The 20,881-nt window shown below is 47.7% G+C and overlaps 1 protein-coding gene across 2 annotated transcripts in view; it reads left to right on the top strand.

The window, feature by feature from the left end:
* Mical2 (microtubule associated monooxygenase, calponin and LIM domain containing 2) overlaps positions 1–20,881 on the top strand; it is a 186,902-nt gene that overhangs the window by 128,692 nt on the left and 37,329 nt on the right. For both annotated transcript variants that reach the window (XM_051192696.1, XM_051192697.1), the window contains 3 exons: positions 8,816–8,996; positions 12,522–12,703; positions 19,235–19,309. In XM_051192696.1, coding sequence (XP_051048653.1) covers positions 8,816–8,996; positions 12,522–12,703; positions 19,235–19,309 — 438 coding nt within the window. The remainder of the gene's footprint in view (positions 1–8,815; positions 8,997–12,521; positions 12,704–19,234; positions 19,310–20,881) is intronic.

Genomic DNA, 20,881 nt, shown 5'->3' on the forward strand with positions numbered 1-20,881 from the left:
ATGGGCAAAAAGTAAGGAGGAAGGAGTGGGCATCAGTCTCTGGAAGGCAGACAACCAGCAGCTATGCTCATCAGTGCCCTCTGCTATGAGGTTCGGCCCACCTGGTCACTCTGAACACAGTGCCCGGCAGGCTCTGCCCAACTCCACTCTGTTTATAGGAAGGACTTGGAGTCTCCCTTGACTATCCTGAACAGTGCCAGATCTCCCCATGGAGGAATTTCTGTCTGGCAATCACCAGACTGGATGGGGTTGAACTTCTAGTATGGCATAAGTGGTCCCCTGAGGACTGTGAGGGCCCTGGCATCTCCCAGAGATGCCACTCTCCAACTCATTTGCTGGTGCTTGTGTCTGCCTTCATTGCCACCTCGGATTGTGACCCAGGGCCCGTCTCCTCCTCTTCAAGGTGGAGGGGTGGGCAAAGGACCAGTTCCTTTGCCTAAGCAACAGTCATTGCCCGAGGCATTATTCTGGGTGCAAGAGACATAGCAGTGGGCTCCAAAAAGCCCACTGGCTCCCGGACATCTAGGAAATGTGTGCCTTAGGTTGCATCAAGTTCTGTTTTGTCTTGTCTATGCTCCCATTCTTTCATCTGTTCACCTCACTACTAAGCACCTGCTGTGTGGCAGGTGATACAGCTAATCTGTCAGTCTTTCTACATCTTGAAGTCTTAAGTCTCTGATAGAGTCCTCCAGTAAATAAGTGTAATTAACCGTTTAAATTGGCTTTCTCTTACCTGCTTGGAGAGTGTCTTGGTTCGATTTGATTTAACTATTATTGTAACCATACATAGCTGGTATTTTGTAGAATACTGTTTAATCCAAAAACACTGGAGACTTAACTTTTTGTGGTGGGGAAATCAAGTTTGTGACTTTGTTTAGGTAGGCAAGCTACCTATACAAGCTACCATTAAGCTACCTCCCCAACCCTAAGACTTAACATTTTTAAAGTAGAATTAAATATTAAATAGACAGTCTGCAGAGATTACCCAGAGATTAAGAGCACTGGCTGCTCTTCCAAAGGTCCTGAATTCAATTTCCAGCTAAGACATGGTAGCTCACAACCCTCTATAATCGTGTCTGATGCCCTCTTCTGGCATGCAGGCATACATGCAGATAGAGCACTCAAATACATTTAAAAAAAAAAAAGTATTAAATAGAAGCTTCATACCTGTCAGGTAAGGTGTGGCTATACCTGCAATGCCTGCACCAGGGAAGTGGAGACAGGAAGATCAGTAGTTCAAGGTCACCCTCAGCTACATAGTAAGTTCAAGAAAAACCTTGGCTACATGAGACCCTGCATCAAGAAAACACCCCATCCTATTCCAAAAAATAAGTTCCTAATGGAGAAAATTTGTGTTATATATGTAGTAAGTACAACTAAATATTTGTTAGATCATGAGGGGATGATTCTCTGAGTTTTAGAACTCCTAGCAAAAACAAATTCATGTGGGGAAAACATGAAACAAATTTGATCATTTACATTTTAAATATTTTTAAATTGTGTGTCCAAGTGTGGGTTTATTCACACAAATACAGTCTCTTTGTTGTTCATTCATTACAGTTCTAACAATAAAAGCTGGAGAAGGGGTGGGGGTCCCGAGTGAGGGTCCCAAGTGAATGGGGTCCCCATGTAAGGGACCAGGTGGGAGAGCATAGCAGGTTCCATACATAGCAGGTGAGGGTGACCTGGGCAGAGGGAATAACAGGCCAGGCAGATAGAGCTTAAATGAGGAGTTTATTTAGAAAGGGGAGTGAGGGAGAAGGGAAGAGACATAGAGGCACCAGGAATGGAAGAGGAGAGATGGGGAGAAAAAGAGGGGGAAATAAGAAGAGGGGGTACCTGGTGGCCAACTGAAAGCAGGAGGGGGGTGCCACACTTGCTTAATAAGGGAAACTCGGGCATAACTGAGTCCCCTATGTAGCCCTGTAATGAGTGACTAATGAGTGACTAAGTAGCAATGACATGGCCATGCATGTCCCACCCATTGTTAGGGAGCAGGGTCAGAAGACTGCTGGTTTCCAACACTCTTGGGCATCAGAAGAGGACATTGGATCCCCTGGAGTGGAACTAAAGGTAGTTGTGAGATGCCAGATGTGGGTGCTGGGAACCAAACTCAGGTCTACTGAAAGAGAAATGGGTGCTGTTAACCACTGAGCCACCCCTCCAGCCCCAACTATCTACATTTTAAAACCAACATGAAAGCCAGGCATGGTGTGCACTCCTTTAATTCCAGCATTCAGGAGGGAGAGGCAGACAGATCTCTGAGAATCTAGGTCAGTCTGGTCTACATAGTGAGTTCCAGGAGCAGCCTTGGATATATATAGACCCCATTTCAACACCAAAAACAAATAATAAACAAATCACGTAATTGTAAAAATTAAAACATTATGGATTCAGACTGGGGGTGGTCTGAATTAAATATAATAACATGGAGGTTCATTAATTACTGTGATATTGAAAGAGTTCACATAAATAAAGCAGGCATTCCAGGGCACCTCCCACAGTGACACTGACGATGTTAATCTTCACTGAGCAGTGGCCCAAGGATAAGTGAGTAAAGGCTATGAATTGTTAGTTCCCACTCAGACAATTCAAGAAGCAAACCCTGAAAAAGGAAAAGGAAGCATTTGGGGAAATGCCCGCTCTTGGCTTTCAAAGGAATGTAAATGAACCGTGTTCTCCCACCTAGTCAGCAAGGGAGACAGGGGAGTAGGTGATGGTAAGGACATACATGCGTTTAGGCCTGAAAGGCAATACAGCAACCAAGTTGTGTCTCAGAAAAGGACCCTGACCTTTGTCCCTGTAAGAAAGAAAAACCTGTATGCCTCCAATAGTAAGAGTCAATGCAGCCTCCAATGTTGGGGGGCTGTTCCTCATTCACGTGGACTGTTCTTTTTATGATTTAACACCCCCGTCACCACCTCCCAAGTCTTTAAGTCAAAGAGTGTCTCTGTCCTTCACTGCCCTGGGTCAGCTGCAATCTGCCCAGTCTGTGGCCATATCTGGGCCAATCTCTTCTATCCCAGCCCCTCGTTAGTGCTTGTCTCCTTGTAGCATCACAAAGTCCATGCAAATATGAGAGAGGATCCATGGAAAGGCCAGCTGCAGTGGTACCCTCTACTGTAATGGAGCAGAGAGCACTGGGGCCCAAACTAGGTGTCAGGGTCTTATGTGGTAAGGGCGTGGACTTGGCTGAAATCCCAGCTTTGACCCCTGAAACTTTGTTCTCACTGTGTCCTGGGGTGAGTCCCCTCTGTGTACTAATGGAGCCACTGGCATTAAGTTTTGGGAAGATGGCATCAACAAGCCAACCCAGGTCAGTGCCCGGACTCTGTTGTCTGGGCGTTCTACTGAGCTATGGATGGCACCTCTCTGAAGGGATTGCTTCTGGGAAGGCTTCCTTCTGACATTGTATATAAACTGAGGCTTTGGATCCCCTACAAGGTAGGTGGACACTGGACAGAGGCCCAGAGCATGCTGGGAAGCACCATCTTTCCTTTCATCCTAAGCCTCTTGAAGGCAACCAGCTACCTCCCCTCATACACAGGTCTCAGCCCAAGTCCTGCCTCCTGCCACCAGCCAAAGGTTTTGTGTGCAGAGTGCCACAGCCTGGGCTGAGAGGAAACACAGGCCCTGCTGTGTTGCAGCCTGTCCCCCTCCTCATATCTACCTGGACATCCCTTAGGCAATTCCAGCTCACATCCTTCTCCAACACCAATTTTTTCATGAAACAGTCTCCATTGTTAACCAACCCCCTTACAGAAAAGACCTGTCCCTCCTTGTTCATCTCAAAAGCCCCGGAGCCATACTTGAGTCTGCTTTATCCTGGACCCGAATGTCATCCATGTAGAATCTGTCCAGAGCACTGCAAGAGTATATTTAGGCTGGGAAGGTCTTGCTGGTGTCTAGCCACTATTCATGACAGAGTCCTAAAGGGGTAGAAGGCAGACATCATGCATTGTGCCACCCCTATACAATGCCTCCACATCATTCTCTCCTTGCCTTCCAAGGGCTGCCATCATCACATGCATCTTGTGACAAAGCAGATTTGAGTGCCCCCTCCCTCAACCCCAAAGGGATGCACTTGAATAGACAGCCCTTCCTATGTTAACTTTGATACCAAGGTCTTTGCTTAGTTATGTGTCCCAAGTCCACCAGGCCATATAAATCTCTCTCCTATCCTAACTGTCTCTAACATAGGGGACAGGAGACAGTAAGTGGAGTCAGGAATGTTCAACTCTTATAATCTGAGCTCTTCTAGGTGGGCCAAAAGCACTGACTGCTGTCTTTGATCCATTGAGCCATGTGTGGCTGTAGCGAAGGCCGGGCACAGAAGTGCTCTCAGATCTGTCTTATCAACCTATACCAGGCCTGGCCAGGTGTAGACCCCATCTGGATCTACAGCAAAGCCTACCACACCCTCTGTCCCAAAAGCATGCTAAAAGGAGACTGGTCACCTAACAGTAGCCCGAAAAAGAGGGTAATACACCGTTCCCAAGGCTGCCTCCCTTCCTGCCTTCCTATATTGCTGCAGGAGACGGTGAAATACCTTCCAGAAATTTCAGGTCCTTGCCTAACAAACCAGGCTCAGCCACTTGCCTTCAATGGGCCAATTAAACTAGTAACAGAAAGATGTATTTAATGTATGACATTAGAAAGAAAAGCAAAGACATCTAGTAAACCACACCACTACCTACCCTCTTACCCCCCCTTCACTTCCCTACCCCCACCACCATCACCCTCACCCCATGGTCTGAAAGCTGGTATCTCTTCTCAGGATCCGTGTGAGGCTAGCATTTCCCTAGTGTCTGGCTCAAGATTTAGGATGAAGGGTCAGGAATGGGAATGGATAAACTCCACTGAGGACTGCAGGATGAGATTGGGCCTGGTTCCCTTCCTCTCTGGGCAGAGGCATGGCTTCCTTCTGGGAGGGAATAGCTTCCTCCAATGTCCATTTAGCTGAATGTGTCTATCTCTTTGGTTAGGCTTTAGCTGGGGCCAGGCAGGGCCCACTAAATAACACTACCTATCCTGGTTTCATTCAGGAAAGGATGGAGCTATGTCCAAATTCCATGTCCCTCCCCACCCTCTGCCCTGCATGAAATACACACACACACACACACACACACACACACACACACACACACACACACACACACACTGTGACACCTGGGGAAAGCACTACAAGCAAGGTGACCAGGTTTCAGACTTGGAGACATCCCAGGATACTCTATCCCATTAGAAAATGTGATGAGTAACTCTCAGAAGCCCCTTTGAAAGCATGTCCTGCTGTGGACCTTGACATTGACAGAGACAAATCATCCTCCTGAAGCAGTTATAACATCTCCGGTAGTATATGGAAGGGCTGCCTGCTCAAGCTCTCTGTCATCTTCCGATGCCTCATCTCCCCGTCACTGATCACAGTCCACCTTACAAGAAGCTGAGGAGCATACTCTGTGTACAACATCATAGACTATAATCATCATAGTCTGTAATGCCTGTGTGCTCTGCCATCTCATGTAGCCCTATGCTACAGAGGTGTCACCCATGCAAACTGAATAAGGTGCCTTGAACTAGGTTCCTATTAGGTTTGAGACCAGGATGCACCAGGGGAAGGGTGGAACTAGATAAAAAGAGAAGCCAGGGTATTATTACTCCTGACACCTCAGCCTTAATATCATAGCAGGGACCTTGGCTTCTGGGACTTGGTAAAGATGTTTTTACACTTTGTCCAGCACGACACCACCATATCTCCTTGCCTTCCATGACCTTCCTCTGCTGAGCCCTTTGGCTGGGGTTCTATATTCTCAATTGTATCCTGATACCTTTAGTTCCCTCCACACATTTCATTCTCAAGTTTTGTCCATGGGGTAGGGGTGGCAAGGAGAATTTCTTTAAGCCCCAAGCCAGAAGTGACTCTAATAGGACCTTGAACAAATCTCTCAGTCTTAGTGGTGTGTGTGGCTTCTTCTTTCTTCTTCTTCTTCTTCTTGTTCTTGTTCTTCTTGTTCTCCTTCTCCTTCTCCTTTTCCTTCTCCTTCTTCTTCATCTAAGGATGGGCTCCAGGTCTGTCCTTCCATGTACCCTAAACTGAGGATCCAAATTGACAGGGCAGCTGCCATCAGAAACAAGCATTTTCACCAGGAATATGAGTGACAATTCAACCAAGCAAGGCCACTCAAAGCCCTGGCCCACATGGCTCACAAAAACCTGTGGCAGACAGGTGTTACATTGCTGAGGCAGGGGTGTGTTCTGCCTACTATCAGAAAGACCACAGCATCAAGGGCAGGGTGTGAGTCTGTCCAACCAAACAAATAGTTCTGTCATGTTCACAGACATACAGGAGGCAACACGTGGTCATCTGTGGGTGTCTTAACCTATCTTTCCCTTATCTGAGCAAGAAAATGGGGGGGGGTCACAAAATGCTTTGCTTGAAGGATTGTCCAAATGCTACAGACTTAGTACAAGTCAGTACTCAAACTATCTCTGGTATATACTGGGGACCCAATTAAAGTAAGCTGTCACTGCTCTTATTACAACCATCACTACAAACACCAGTAAAACCAAACCATCACTGGCATAACACCATCACCATAACCATCACCACAATCACCACCCAAACCAAAACTACTGTTATCAACACAACTTCCTTCACAACCACTTTATCACAGCTATCACCACAACCATCACTACCATCATCATTAGCAAACCAGCCAGTAATAGTCCCCAAATAACTCCATTCCCAGTTGCACTGGCATAGAAGCATAGGCATGTGTACACACATGCAAGTTTGCACACGCATCGGGGTTAGGCTAACAGCCCACTGGCTGGGTCTGCCTGTACTCACATTTTATTTGACCTTATAGTATTTTTAAAATGCAGGAATTTCCCAATAAGCTCTGACTTCTTGAATTGTCTTGACAGATGGGAAATACAGCTAAGCAGGTATCTCTTCCAGGGAGTATAGGATGAAAAAAAAAAGTGACTTGGTTGGAAGCACAGTGGTAACATAGCAGGAGGAGGGCAAGCCAAGAGACAATGTGAAGAGAGGCCACAGAGTTGAATTAGATGGGGCTCTTCCACTTAACCTCAGAGTGAAATGAGGAACCTCTCAGGGGATCCTAAGCAAGCATGCTATGCTCCAACTTGTATTTTCATGGGCTGATTGTGTCTGCTGTTGAAAGTCTTGGGGGTAGAGCTTGGCAGGAAAGGGCTGGGGACATAAAGAGAGATGGTTTTTATCCTCTGGACAACATGTGATGGGGCCAGCCCAGGGATGTGGCAAGGAAGACTCCATTCATGGCACATTTGAGGGAAGAGCCATCTGCACTTGTAGAGGGCTTGGTGAAGGATGCTGGTATGAAGTATGCCATCGTGGTGCCAGCCTTGGCTTCAGGAGGCTCAAGTTTCCACTGACTGATCTGGGTGTGGTGATGGGTGGAGCAGGCGCTGGGGAAAGTGAAGATGGAGGATTCACGGTGGACTTATTGTGTGTGATGTGTCTGCTAGACACCCATGGGGAGATGTTGAGTGAACAGGAGATACTCACCTAGATGCAGGGGAGCACCCAGGCTGTGGATGCAAATCTGGGACTCCTCACTGTCCAGGGTCATTGGGAATCATGGAGCAGGTGAAACTAATGGCTAAGTAGAGACAAGACTGGCACAAAGGAAGAGCTTGTAACTGCTGTCTGGGGGTTGAGGGGAGCCCTTTGTGGATGTGACAGGTGAGGTCACAAGGTCAATAGGATGAGAACTGAAGATGCGGAGATGACTCAAGGGTTAAAGCATTTGTTGTGCAATCACAAGGACATGAATTCAGATCCCCAGAAATCCACAGAAGTGCCAGGTAGGAGCCTCAGAAGATGGTGATATGGGACTTTGAAAGTAAACTAGCTAGCAAAACTAGCCATAGCTCTGAGCTCTGAGTTCAGGGAGATCCCTGTCTTAATGAATGAGGTGGAACACCAAACAACGATGATTCTAGATATCAACTTCAGGCCTCCATATGCACATGTACACACATACATATGCACTCACACACATGTGCTTCATACACATGTAAAACTATGCATACACACATGTATATACACCACATACATATATATGAAAATGGAAACTTTTTTTAAATTTTTTTGAGACAGGGTTTCTCTGTGTAACAATCCTAGCTGACCTGGAACTTGCATTTGTAGACTAGGCTGGCCTTGAACTCACAGAGATCTGTCTGGCTCTGCCTCCCAGTGCTGGGATTAAAGGAGTGTGCCACCACTGCCCTGGGAAACCAAAAACATTTATGGGGTTCGCTTTATTTTTTGAGACAGGGTCTCATTGTGTAGCTCTGGCTGGCCTGGAACTAATTGTGTAGAATAGACTGGCCTCAAACTCAACAGGGATCCTCCTGACTCTGCCTCCCCGAGTCCTGGGGTAAAAGGAATATACCACCATGCCTGGCAGAAACAATTTCTAAAGATGAGATCTAAGATGTCACCCCTGAGTTTAACAACACACTGCAGAGACAGTTTGAACAAAGCAGTCCCGAGGCCAGTGAGCCTGTGATGGATCCTCAGCACATGTCAGCACCTCCCTCCAGGTTAAATGGGGTAGTATGTGTATCCATGACTTACACACATCAGGAGTATTCCAAACACTGGGCCATCTGCTGGGCTGAGAGGTAGCCCTCAGCAACGACACAGAGGATGGAAAAAGGTGTGTCCCTGACATCTGAGTGGACCACAGGCTTCCTTTCCAGCATCCTATCCAGACACCTGGAGGAGCCATCTGTTCCGCTATCTCTATAGGCACTATTCTCTCGGCAGATGAACCCACTTCCCCCAAGAAGCCAAAGAGTGTCCCTGAGCCCACTCTCAGAGACATGGAAGCTGAAGTCACCTCTCCCCAACCCTCTGAGTGGACTTCAGTGAGGATTGGCCCTGAGGAAAATGCAGCCGGGAAGGACGTGCTGGCTGTGCGTGTCCTGGTCACCAGTGAGGACAGCAGGTATGCTCAGATTGCTGAAGCAGCAACAAGGTGATGGTGGGATTAGCTGCATCTGGGATCTGCTTTTCTTTCCTCATCTGTTAAGGGGGACCGTCATAGAGGCTCCCTCTGAAGGAACTAGCTATAAGATGCAGAGAACTGACATGTGCCAAATATTGCTTGGTGCATACATAGTAAATCCTACAAGGCTGTGTGGTCATTATTTTCTCAGAGAAGGGCAAGGCCCGGGGCTACTGTTTTCCCCAGGAGTCCACTGTCATGCAGGCACACTGAGGCTGCAAATGAGTGACACTATCACAGGGAGAGGCTCTTGGGGCCCCTAACACTATGATACATGGTGATGGAGAAGCCAAGATGGGTAGAGAGGAGAAGACAGTTCTCATGCACCCAGCATCCGATCCACACCAACTGTGGTTATGAGAAGTGCAGCACTCAGGCCTCTCTACCCTCCCACATACATTTAGTGCGTTCAGAAAAGCATCAGTATCAACTGCTTATTAATGCCTAGACACTGAGTGTGTAACTGTGACTCATACACCAGGTGAGGTCCCTGCTATCAGATATCTTCATCACCTGGGTAGACAGCCAGGGAAACAAGGAAACATTAAACAATAAAAATACCACGTTGTGTCAGGCAGAGAAATAGAATGGGGTTGTGTTATAAACAGGGTTGGGATGGTTACCTTAGAATGGATGTCCATTCTGTGTCCATTACTGAGTCCCACAGTGACAGAGTGCCAGAGTAGCCCCAGTGCCAGTGGGTTACTCCCTTCCATCACATTTGGTCCAGTAGCTAAGGGGCTTCTGTGAGACAGTGCTGGCCATGCTGGGCTCATCCAGATGGGGTCTGGAGCTAGCTGTCAGATAAGAGCAGTGGCAATGGGGTACAAATGGAATGGAAGGTCCATGTGGCCAACAGCCAATAATGGGTGAAGGAGGGATTATACTGGTAAGCTGGGGGTACAGTTCAGTGGTAGAGCACTTACCTAGCATGTGTCAGGCCTGAGTTCAATCCCCAGCACCAGGGAAGAAGGGAGGGAGGCAAAGAAGAAAGGAAAGAGGGAGGCTGGTTATAAAGGAATGCATATTTTATTCTGAGAATAGTTGAAAGGGAGTTAAATTCTAAACGGCACATCATTAACAGTTTCTAGGTACCCACAGGCTTTGGTGTGGAGAGCAAAGGATGCATGAGCCTGAAGCCAGGGGAGACTTGGTAGCAACCTGGGTCTCCTGGGGGTTGGGGGACATAGACTAAAGATGAGAGGAAGAGAGAGCCCAGGGGCTTCTTCCCAGTCTTGAATTATATTCTACGGGCATCTGAGGGTGAGGAAGACTCAGGCTGTGGGAAAGCAGAGCACTCGCTCTGTGTTGAAGCCGTTGGGTTTGATGGGCTGTGCCTCTGTGCTGACACTGAGTATGCAGTTGGGCATTAAGTCTACAGTTTCTGAGACGCCCCCTTCCCTACCACTTGAATCCCTGCAGTTTTCCCTTCCACCTGCCCATCCGGGAAAGCCAATGTGTGCTTTAGGAACCAGGTCCCTAGACATGAGCTTATTTGTCCTGGAGAGCTAAGCAGCCACACTCGTGTTGGTCTTTGTTGCCATTTGCGGATTTGGTCTGGTTTGGTTTGGGGCAGTCTCATGTGGCCCAGGGTGGCCTTGAAATCTCTATGCAGCTGAGGCTGGTCTACCTCCGAAGTGCTGGAATTGCAGCTGTGTGTGACTACATCAAGTTTATAAGGTGCTAGGGACTGAACCCAGGGCTGTGTGCATGCTAGGCACACACTCTACCAACCCACCAACATCCCCAGCCCTAAGCCAGGGCCTGGGAGGAAAGAGGGTAAGAATAGCCTTCGTTGAAGTGGCTCAGAAAGCCTAGGAGGGGACCTTCCTCCTGTCCTGTCCAAGGCTGTAGCAGCCTCTGAGACTTTCAAGACAAAGTTCCCAGCCTGGGAGGAAAATGTTTTCTTACATTCTGGAGGCTATAGTATGACATATGACAAAAATTTTTCTGGAGAGACGCAACTCACATCTACTCACCCTAAATCGGGAATCCACAACAGGCCAAGTACAAATACCACTGTAGTGATATATTATTTATGATTTATTAAAGCTTGACTGGGGATTCAGAAAAGCAAAATCAGCCTTAAGCTATGGAGATCAGGCAGTGGCGATACATACCTTCAATCCCAGCAGCCAGAAGCTAGGAGGTGGTGGTACACACCTTTAATCCTAGGACTCAGGATAAGAGGTAGTTGGATCTCTTTGAGTTCAAGTCCACCCAGATCTACACAAGAGTGAATCAGTCTAAAAGAGAATTATAGCTCACACCTTTAATCCCAACATTAGGGGAGTGTATAAGACAGGAGCAAGGCCTCAGAGAGGCATTCATTCTCTAGCCACACTGAGGAGAGGCATCAGTCTGAGGCTTGGTGAGAGCTCGTGGAGACAGGATCAGCCCTTTCAGCCTGAGGTAGAGATGAGAAGCTGGTGGAAGCTGCTTTGCTTTTGTGACATTCAGCTTGGAGTTTGAACCCAAATATCAGTCTCTGGGTCATTTATTTATTATTGTTACAAGGCCAGCTTGGTGGACCATGAGTTGGTTTTATTAGGGTTACCTAGAAGAAAATGGATGAGGGTTACCTATAAGGAGCAGAAGTGACTCAAAGATAGCTAAATCAACAAAGCCCACCTCAGTATGGGTGACACTTCACAAAGCTGGAGCACAGTGAACAGCCTGCAGGCAGCTCAACAGGTTGGATAGTGTCCTTCCCAGGTGTCTCAGTTAGTCTAAACCTCTTCTGGGCAGCTCGAATCGTTTCTGCTCCTCCCAGGTTCTCTGCTCTCAGAGCCTCCTTTGCATCAACTTGTCTGAGTCTTCTTGCCTGTTCAGCTCTCTCTCATCTGAGGGAGACTCCCAGCTTTTATTGCTTACTCTGGTGGGGTGGGGCTTAGTGAATCTAATCAGATTTGGGGACTTCCTGAAGTATTTTGAGTTGTTTACTTTCCTGCCTAAGGAGATTCTCTACAGGATGGAATGCTTCAATACTGGAGGAAGCTGTCACATGGCAAGAATGAGATAAAAGGGTGGCAGAGGAGAATTCTCCTGGGTCCCTGAGGGAAGGGTCTATCTCAAGCCTCTGCCTGGCCTGTAGATGGCACCTTCCTGTTTGCAATGGCAGCCACCTTCTACGCCCATTTATGTCCCAGTTTCTTCCTATAAAGCACCAATCACAGGATTAGGGCCCCCCATAATGGACCTCATATTAACTTAGTCACCTCTCTAATGGTCCTCTCTCTAAACACAGCCACATGCTGGGGTATTGGGAGCCGCCCCTTTAGCATAGGGATCTAAGGAGGCATAATCCAGAACAAGGCAGAGCTAAGTCTGGGCCAGAGGTGGCTGAACTGACACCCTTGCTCCAGGTGCCTGAAGACTGTCAGGGGAGGTGATGAGAGGACATGGAATGTGGGGGTGGGGTGAGGTTCTAGAGCTTCTGGATCACCCTCCTCTTTATTCTCTCAGCTCCGATGCAGAATCTGACTATAGTGACACCGGAGCCCCCTGTGCAAAGGCCTGCGAAGAGAGGCCCCAGATTCCAGAATCCCCACCTCAATCAAAGCCCCCAGCCCGGCACGTCTCCCTGAGGGAGCCCCTGACAAAACCAATATCTCTACTACACGACGAGGAGCCACAAGCTCTGCCTGGTGAGTAAAAGGGTCCACCAGGCTTTATCTGAGGATACAGAGAGGGAACAGGGATCAGGTACATACAGGGGAGGGGGCGGGGGTCAGGATCAGGACTAGACTCCTCCAGAAGCTATGGGGTCATAAGTACAATGGTATGCAATAGTTCTGGGCAGCTGTTGGATATCACTGGCTGCCATAGATAAGGAAATCTAGGTCTCCTTTGCCTACATCAGCCTCCTTGTGTCTCAGGGCCCCCTCCAACATCCCATAGGGTTTGAGAGAAGGAACATGGGTCTGGTTGCTCTGTGGCCTTAGGTAACTCAGTCTCCTAGGACCCTGTGAGCATACCTCTCAGGGTGGCACAGGATACATTACTAGTGTGTGAGGGGGCAGATGGAATGCACCCAAACTTGACCTATGCAGTAATGAGGGTGGGTTTTCCCCTGGGACCTTCTTCACACATGACCCCTTTCCATCTCTAGGTTGACCTGTGAGGTGAGTAACATGTAGCCCATTCTGTGGAGCATGCTATGGTCTCCAGACAGTGAGCTGTATGGCCAGGGCTAGCAACTCCACACCCTAAGCTCAAGCCAGCTAAGAACTTGCCTTTAGTAGCTAAGCTTTTGACTCAGTCAACAGCAACATGGGAGCAAATCAGGACATCCATCCTCTGACTTCCTAGGGACCCTGGAAGGGCCTGGGAAGAAGCAGGGTCATAGAAATCCACCACCTGAAGGACCAACTGCTTTAAATAGCCTGAAAGCTGGCAGTCAACTTGTCCTTCATTGCCCTCTGGTGGCCAAGAGCAGAATCTCTCACCAATGGGGAGGGGGTGAGAGGAGGGGGTCCCAGAAGACCAGGCCTGGGAAGAGCTGAGCCAAAAAAACTTGTATAGACATTTCCAAGCCTTGCAAACTCTGAATTTAACCTTCCATGTGGGCCTTTAAAAACCAGGAAGCAAACAGGCATGATATGTGCTAATGCCTGTAATTCCAGAACTCAGCCGATTAGGCAGGAGCATTGCCACAAATTTGAAGCCAGACCAGCCTGGGCTACAAAACAAAACAAAACAACAACAAAAATCCCTACTCTTAAGCATAACCCTGACAGAGGCATGTGTGCCTCCTGTTCACCCTCTTCTTCTCATCTCCTCTCTCCTCAGCGGGGCTTTAAACAACTTGCCCGGAAGCTGTAAATCAGAATTATGTGTCTGTCTGTATGAAAAATAAGGCTTTGGGTCAAGAAAAACACAGCCAGATTATGAGATAAAGACTCCAGAGAGGGAGGCCATAGTTGTAAACAGCCAGCTAGAACTGTTTAGAAGGAAAGTTTCACCAGTTTAGAAGGAAACCCAGAAACAGTTATTCCCACTGTCAAAGAGGAAAACACACCGGTTTATAGGTGTGCACTGACACAACTTCTACCAATGCTAGTCCAAGTTTGTGTCTCTTCTGCCATGATAAAACACTGACCAAAACCAGATTGGGGAGGAAATTGTCTATTTCACTTACAGGTTATATTCCATACTGAATGGAAGCCAAGGCAAAGACTCATGACAGGAATCTGGAGGCAGAACTCAGAGGCCGTGGAGGAGTGCTGCTTACCGGCTTGCTCCCTCTGGCTCACTCAGCTGTCTTTCTTACACAGCCCAGCCACCTGCCTAAGACTGGCACGACCCACAGTGGGCTGGCTCTCCTACATCAATTAGCAATTAAGAAAAAACCACCACAGACGTGCCCAGAGGCCAGTGTGATGGAGGGGATTCCCTCTTGTCAGATATGTCAAGTTTGCAAACCCAACCAGCACAATGCTTAATTCTACAGACAGTTTCTGGCTTATGTCAAATAAATGATGTCAAGAGATGTTCTAGGTCACGTCCTTAACAATGGCTGCCTATGTCTGTTTTTTTTTTTTTTTTTTTTTTTTTTTGGTACCCTGTGCTGGCAGGGAAGGGCATGCCAAGACCTAACTCTGTGAAGCCTAGGATAGCCCTAAGGACGGCCCAACTTTTTCCTACAGTTAATTACTGAGCAGATAGAAAAACGTGTAGACCATATGACTTACAACACTTTCTTGACTCATCTCAGCAGTCATGATGATGAGTGACAGACAAGCTCTGATGCAGGCAGACCATTCTTACATAGATGCTGCAGTTTAGATATGACATGTCCCTTTCCCAACCCCCACCAAGTGCTCATGTGTTGAAGGCTTGGTACCCAGCTATTGATGGCTAATTAGATCATGAATGGTGCTAACTACAGTGGATTAACTTATCAGTGAGGCCTCCTTGGAACAAGTGGCTCACTGCAGGTGTGCTTTGCAAAGATACACCCTATCCCCAGAGTCTTCCTCTCACTCCCTCTGCCTCCCAGTGGAATAGTTCACTCTACTATGTGATGCTCTGCCTCCCCAGAGGCCCATGGCAATGGATCCTGCTGGCTATGGACTGAATCCTCCAAAACCCTGATACCTAGCAAATCTCTCCTGCTTTAAATAGTTTGCACTGCCATACATCATGGTGATGAAGTGAGGCCATCACTTTTCCCAAATAGCACAGGACTAACCCCACTAGTGGATCTTATGGAGGTTCATCAGCTAAGATGCCCACCTGCATCACTGCCTCCCAGTGAATTCAGAGAAGGCTGGGTAAGAGCCAGGTATTGTTTCCAAGACTCCTGGTCTATACAGCCATAACCATAGTGGTGTTATCCACAACAACCCCAAGAGGAGATAAAACCCTCTCTCTCCATCTCTCGACATCATTTCTATTTGGTTGCTCTGGTTTTATCATTTTACAACACAAGAGTAAATGTAAAAAGATAATGGCTGTGATGGTCCTTTTTCCGTTAGTGTGTTTTACCACTGCTTATCAAGAGATTTCCGGGACTGCCTTGGCACACCAAGCAATCTTGAACACCTTCCAAGTGCTTCCACAAAGAACCTTCCTGAGATGAGGGTGTGAAGCCACTTAAATCCTTGTGCTATGGAAACTAGAAAACACTCACTTAAATGATCTGTGTCAAATCAGCTTTCCATTGCTCTGATAAAATTCCTGAGATAGACTTACACAGAGGCAATACTGTGGCTTGCTGTGGATCCTGGTTTCTTGGCCCAGTTGCCTTTGGGCCTGTGGTGGGGCGATATATTACAGTGGAAAAAAACCTGCCTGCCTGGTAGAACCTGAGGGGAGTGGACAGGAAGGAGCAAGGGTCCTCATGTTCCTTCAAGGTTACAAGCCAGGTGACCTAACTTCCTTCTACTAGACCCACCTCCTGAAACGTCCACCACCTCCCTCAGTACCACAGGCTAAGGACTAAACTTTTAACAGAGTAGCCCTTTGAGGACACTTAAAATCCAAAGCATAAGAACCCCATTCAGTGGTTCATATAAATCTTAGGTAAAAGGCATAGTCCCAGACTCCCACCACCCGAGAGCCAGGCTCTATGGGCCTAGATTGAAATTGAGTGTCTGCACTTGGCAAAAGAATCTCGAGTGCTCAGATGCAGGTAAGCAGGCCTGTGATGTAGGCATCACAGCAGGGTACCCAATGCCCACATACTGCCTGTAACTCCAGCTTGAGAGAATCTGACATACTCTCCTGGACCCTGAGGGCAGCAGGCATGCGCATGGTCACACACATACATGCAGGCAAACACAAATACACACACACACACACAGACAGACACACACACACACACACACACACACACACACACACACACAAAGTTCAGGATGTGAGTGTGTACACCTGAAATCCCAGCACTCCAGAAGCAGAGGGATGAAAGTTGCTGCTCAGCTGAGGTCAGCCTAGTATACACAGCAAGATCCAGGCCAGTCAGTGTGCCACAATAAGACTATTTCAAAACACAAAGAAAGGAAAAGAAAAGAGAGGGGGAGTAGAGTGAGACAGGGTTTCTTTTGCTAAAATGTGCTAGCTCCAGAGCAGGGCAGGAAGAGCAAAAGAGCCAGAGGACCAGGGAGTTTGCTGTGAGATTGTCTCATAGTCATGTCAGAAGCTACACCCAGAGAGTCTCAGCAACATGACTGACTAACATGAGCTGAACAAGGACAATAGACATGCCAAAGTGGACAGGAGCAAGCCCATGCGGTCTCAACTTTACACAAGACCCATAGTCAACTAAGGGATGCTGAGAGCAGGAGGTACAGTCTCCCCCAGGGGAGAGCACATCAACTGGTTGTCCAATACCAAATATGAGTAACATTACACAGAAAAGCTTATATGTAGGAAAATATATGTATATACATATATATATATATGCATGTAACAACAATTAAAGAAAAAAGGCCATAATTTGAAAGAGCAAGAAGTATATGGGAGGGTCCAGAGGGAAAGGAGAAATAATATAATTATACTATAATCTCAAAATTTAAAAAAAAAAAATGCTGCTCCTCACTTGGGCCCATGAGGTAATACAGAGCAAGGTAAACATCTGGCTTTTCTCTTGAGTTTGCATCTGTCTTTGTCCAAACTTTAGACAAGACCCCTGCACGATAATCACCCCAAGAGTATCAATGTCAAACCCAGTGATACTTACCCTATCTCACCACCCCCCAACCCCAACCCTAGCCCCGCTTTATGAAGGCACATAGCTAAAAGCAACCCTGGCTTTACTTTTTAGCCTTTATAATGTCCTGTTCCAGGTCCCAAAAGTTTTTAGGCATTGTCCTAAACCTACAGTCACCTCTTAGATTCCAGACCAGCAGAGCCTGGCAATTGGGTCACCTGGTAATGAGATTACACCCAGCCCACCACCCCACCCCACCCCCAAGCCACAATCATCAAAAGGGATGGCTTGTCCTCTCAAACACTAAGACTGCTTCTCATCATTCTGCAGAGCCAGAAAAGGGCAATCATTAACCAGACCACATCTCAACTTTGATGTCTTGCCTCCTGGCCCAGTTCTTTGTCTATTAAACCCAGAGCTCATGTCAGTGCTCCAAAGATGGGCTCAAACGCTTGCTTTCTATCCACTTAATGATGTTTTTAAAAACTGTTTCCTACATCTTCACCATGATTTCTGCTCATTTTCTCTGGGGCAAGTTTGACATGTGGGAACCTGTCTGGGTAAAACACCATGGCCAGGGCGACTTAGAAAAGGAAGGGCTCATTTGGGCTTACAGTTCTCAAGGGATGAGAGTCCAGCATGGTGGGTAGGCACAGCAGCAGCACACAGCAGGCATGGTGGCCAGAGCAAGTAGCTGAGTGCTCACATCTTCAATGGCAAACACAAAGCAGAGTGTAAACTAAAGTAGAGTGGGGTTTATATGTTCTCAAGGCCCACCCCCTCAATGACACACTTCCTCCCGTGTTGCACACTGGGGTACAAGCGTTCAAATTCCTGAGCCTCTGAGGTCATTTCTCAATCCAACCATCACAGAAGCTGTGGGGTCAGGCCTCTGACCTAGGGCTCCAGTTATATTATGACCTCACTATTGTTCCTGTCGTGGTAACACTGTGCCTAGGTACCCTATTGGCACCAATGGTGCACCTGAGCCATCGGTTCCACCGTCACAGAGTTTAAAGCAGAGATCCTAAGGAGCTGGGGGGTCTTGTCCTGAGAAAGGAAAGCCCAGGTAGTAGCTGGCATGGCAGTGCTGAAGGTCAGCTCAGAAGGGCAGGGGTGGGTGTCTGGTGAGATGAGACAACACTCACTGGCCAGGTGGTGGATTCACAGAGCTCTGTGTTCAAACCTTCTCCGCCCATACCCACCCAGACCCCTCCCATGGGTGTCTTTCTTTTTCATACCTTCTAGGTCCATCATGATTCCCTCAGATGTGCACGCATGCCCTTCCTTTCTCTATGAAGAAGCACAGAGGCCTGGGCATTAGAGTCCAGCATGGGACCAGGAAGCACTTGGATTCCATGCCTGTTCTTGGGTTCAGAATGGCCAGTGCCTGAGTTCAAGGCCCAGCCAGGGAGAGGGGAAGCACACAGGGGACTGCAAATGTGCTTTCATTGGAAACCCAACTTTCAGGAGTCAGTCCTCACCTTTACTCTCCTGAAGCAGGGTTTCTCCATTGCTTCCATACAGTACACTACAGACCAGCCAGGCTGTGAGCATTGCACTGGGTCGCCTGTCTACCACCCCTCTCACCATAAGAGTGCTGCAATTATACATGCATGCCTCTATGAACAGATTTTTTTGAGACTGTAATTTAATAAATTTTTTTCTTTTCCTTTCCTCCCTCCAAACCCTCCTATATACCTCTCCTTCTGCCTTCAAATTCATGGCTTTTTTTTCCCATTAATTGTTATAGCCTGCATATATGTGCTTGTACATGCACTTATATTCCTAAATACGACCAGTTGAGTTAGGGATCAGGTTATCTGCTGAACAATCTCCTCAGCTTCCTGTGTAATTACTTGATGAAGAATGAATGAATAGTGGGCTGGGGTCAGAGAAGTACATCCTAAGTGTTAGCCTGCTAACTTTTGGTGAGAAAGCCACAGGAGACAAATTCTTCTACACAATTGACAAACTCTTACTCCCTCCCATCCTCCCTGCCCCTTTCTGTTTTCTACTATAGCTCTGCAACGGACTCAAAGCCTCCAGTCTCCAGTTCCAAGCAAATACCAGAGCTGGAGGAGAAAATTCCAGTCCAGTGAGTCATGAACAGGGCTGGGGGTGGGGGGTGGCTGCTCTCATTCCTTACATGGTGTCTTCTCTGGCATAGCCTGGGATATGAGGACAAGAAAACCCATTAGCTTGACTTGATTTCCACTAGGAAGCCTTTGTCAAGGGATCTGGAACCTCCCAGTGCCTCCCCCTCTGCTCTGAGATTCCAGTGCATTAAGATTCTGTGCTTTTACCAGAACACCTTCTCTGTCATGAGCTCCAAGCTTGAATTGAGAAAAGAGAGACTGAGAGCCAGGCCCTTGGTTCTGTCCAACGAACTGGACTAGATCCCCCTTTTGGCTTCATGTCACTGTGGCCAAAGCATGAAGGTAGCTGCTTACACTAGAACATGAGGGTAAACACTCGCGTAGCGTGGTCATGTACACAGTCACACAGCAAACAGAATCCCCCCAGAACCTTTGAGTAAAAAGCAGGAGCTCCATCCTGTTCTGAGCCCATCACCCTCTTCTGCCTCCCCTTGTATCCATATTTCCTCTGCAGCCTCACACTGCCCAAGGCTGGCCCAGGAAGGCCTTGGGCCCTAACTCTCCCTCCTTCTGAGTCAGTCTGATTCCTGGCCAGTGAGTCATTTCCCATCAATCCCCAGACTCAACATCTCTCATTGTGTCTACCAAGGACACAGGCCACCTTTGGAGCTGGACCAGATCTAGGGATGAGCTAAAATGACAACTGTCTTCCCAGGTGGCAAATGTGAGACCACAAAGTGGTCTTCTTACCCTTTGCCTAGGGTTGATGCACTAGATCCTGCTTTCAGGCCAGTCCACCTGGGTGTTGAAGCTATCCCAAAGTTTCTGAGTATCACCAGCATCAGGGGGGTCAGTCTGTCCTCAGCAAGCCCCCAGCATGGGGTGTGATAGGAAACTGGCAAACAGCAGAGGCAGCTGTTTGGCAGGGATTCTAAAAACAAGACGGAATTCTGCTACTCAGAGAGGGTATGGGGACCGGTAGACTTCAGTGTTCATTATTAATGAATATAGGGTGTGGGTGTTGAATACACAGTGATGCTGAGTGCGGACAGAGCTTGAGCCTATCCTTTCTGTGGTCTAGCAAGGTCTGGTTCAAAGGAGTTCTTGTTTATGAGTAGAAGGAAAGGAGGAAGGGAGGAAAAGAGGGAGGGAGGGAGGGAGTTGGGAAGTTGGTTTGCCTTAGGCACAATGAAACAGCACATGGATTCAGATTTGCAAGCTGCTGCCCCTAGAGGGCGCTCCAAGACTTTGAGAAGACTGAATCCTTCATAGTCTTCAAAATCTAGGAAGCAGTTGTACCTGGAATCTAAGTTCTCAAGGCAATCCCAGAAGTCAAGAACCCCTATGCCCCACAAGAAGGTTTTTCAGTCAATAGGAGATAGAACATAGAGAACCTTTCCAAGCTGAGCATGCTCAGAGTGACCTCTTCCATGGGGGTGGGGGGGTCCCACTGCCAGCAAAGCCAACAGGAGGTGTAGCACAAGGACTTGCCCCAGTGGGCACAGAGGCTGTGACCCTGGCCCAGGCCTGCTTATTAAGCCCTTTGACACAAAAAGACCTCAGAGCCAACA

This window comes from Phodopus roborovskii, unplaced genomic scaffold, assembly GCF_943737965.1.
Source record: "Phodopus roborovskii unplaced genomic scaffold, PHOROB, whole genome shotgun sequence".
Lineage (NCBI taxonomy): Eukaryota > Metazoa > Chordata > Mammalia > Rodentia > Cricetidae > Phodopus > Phodopus roborovskii.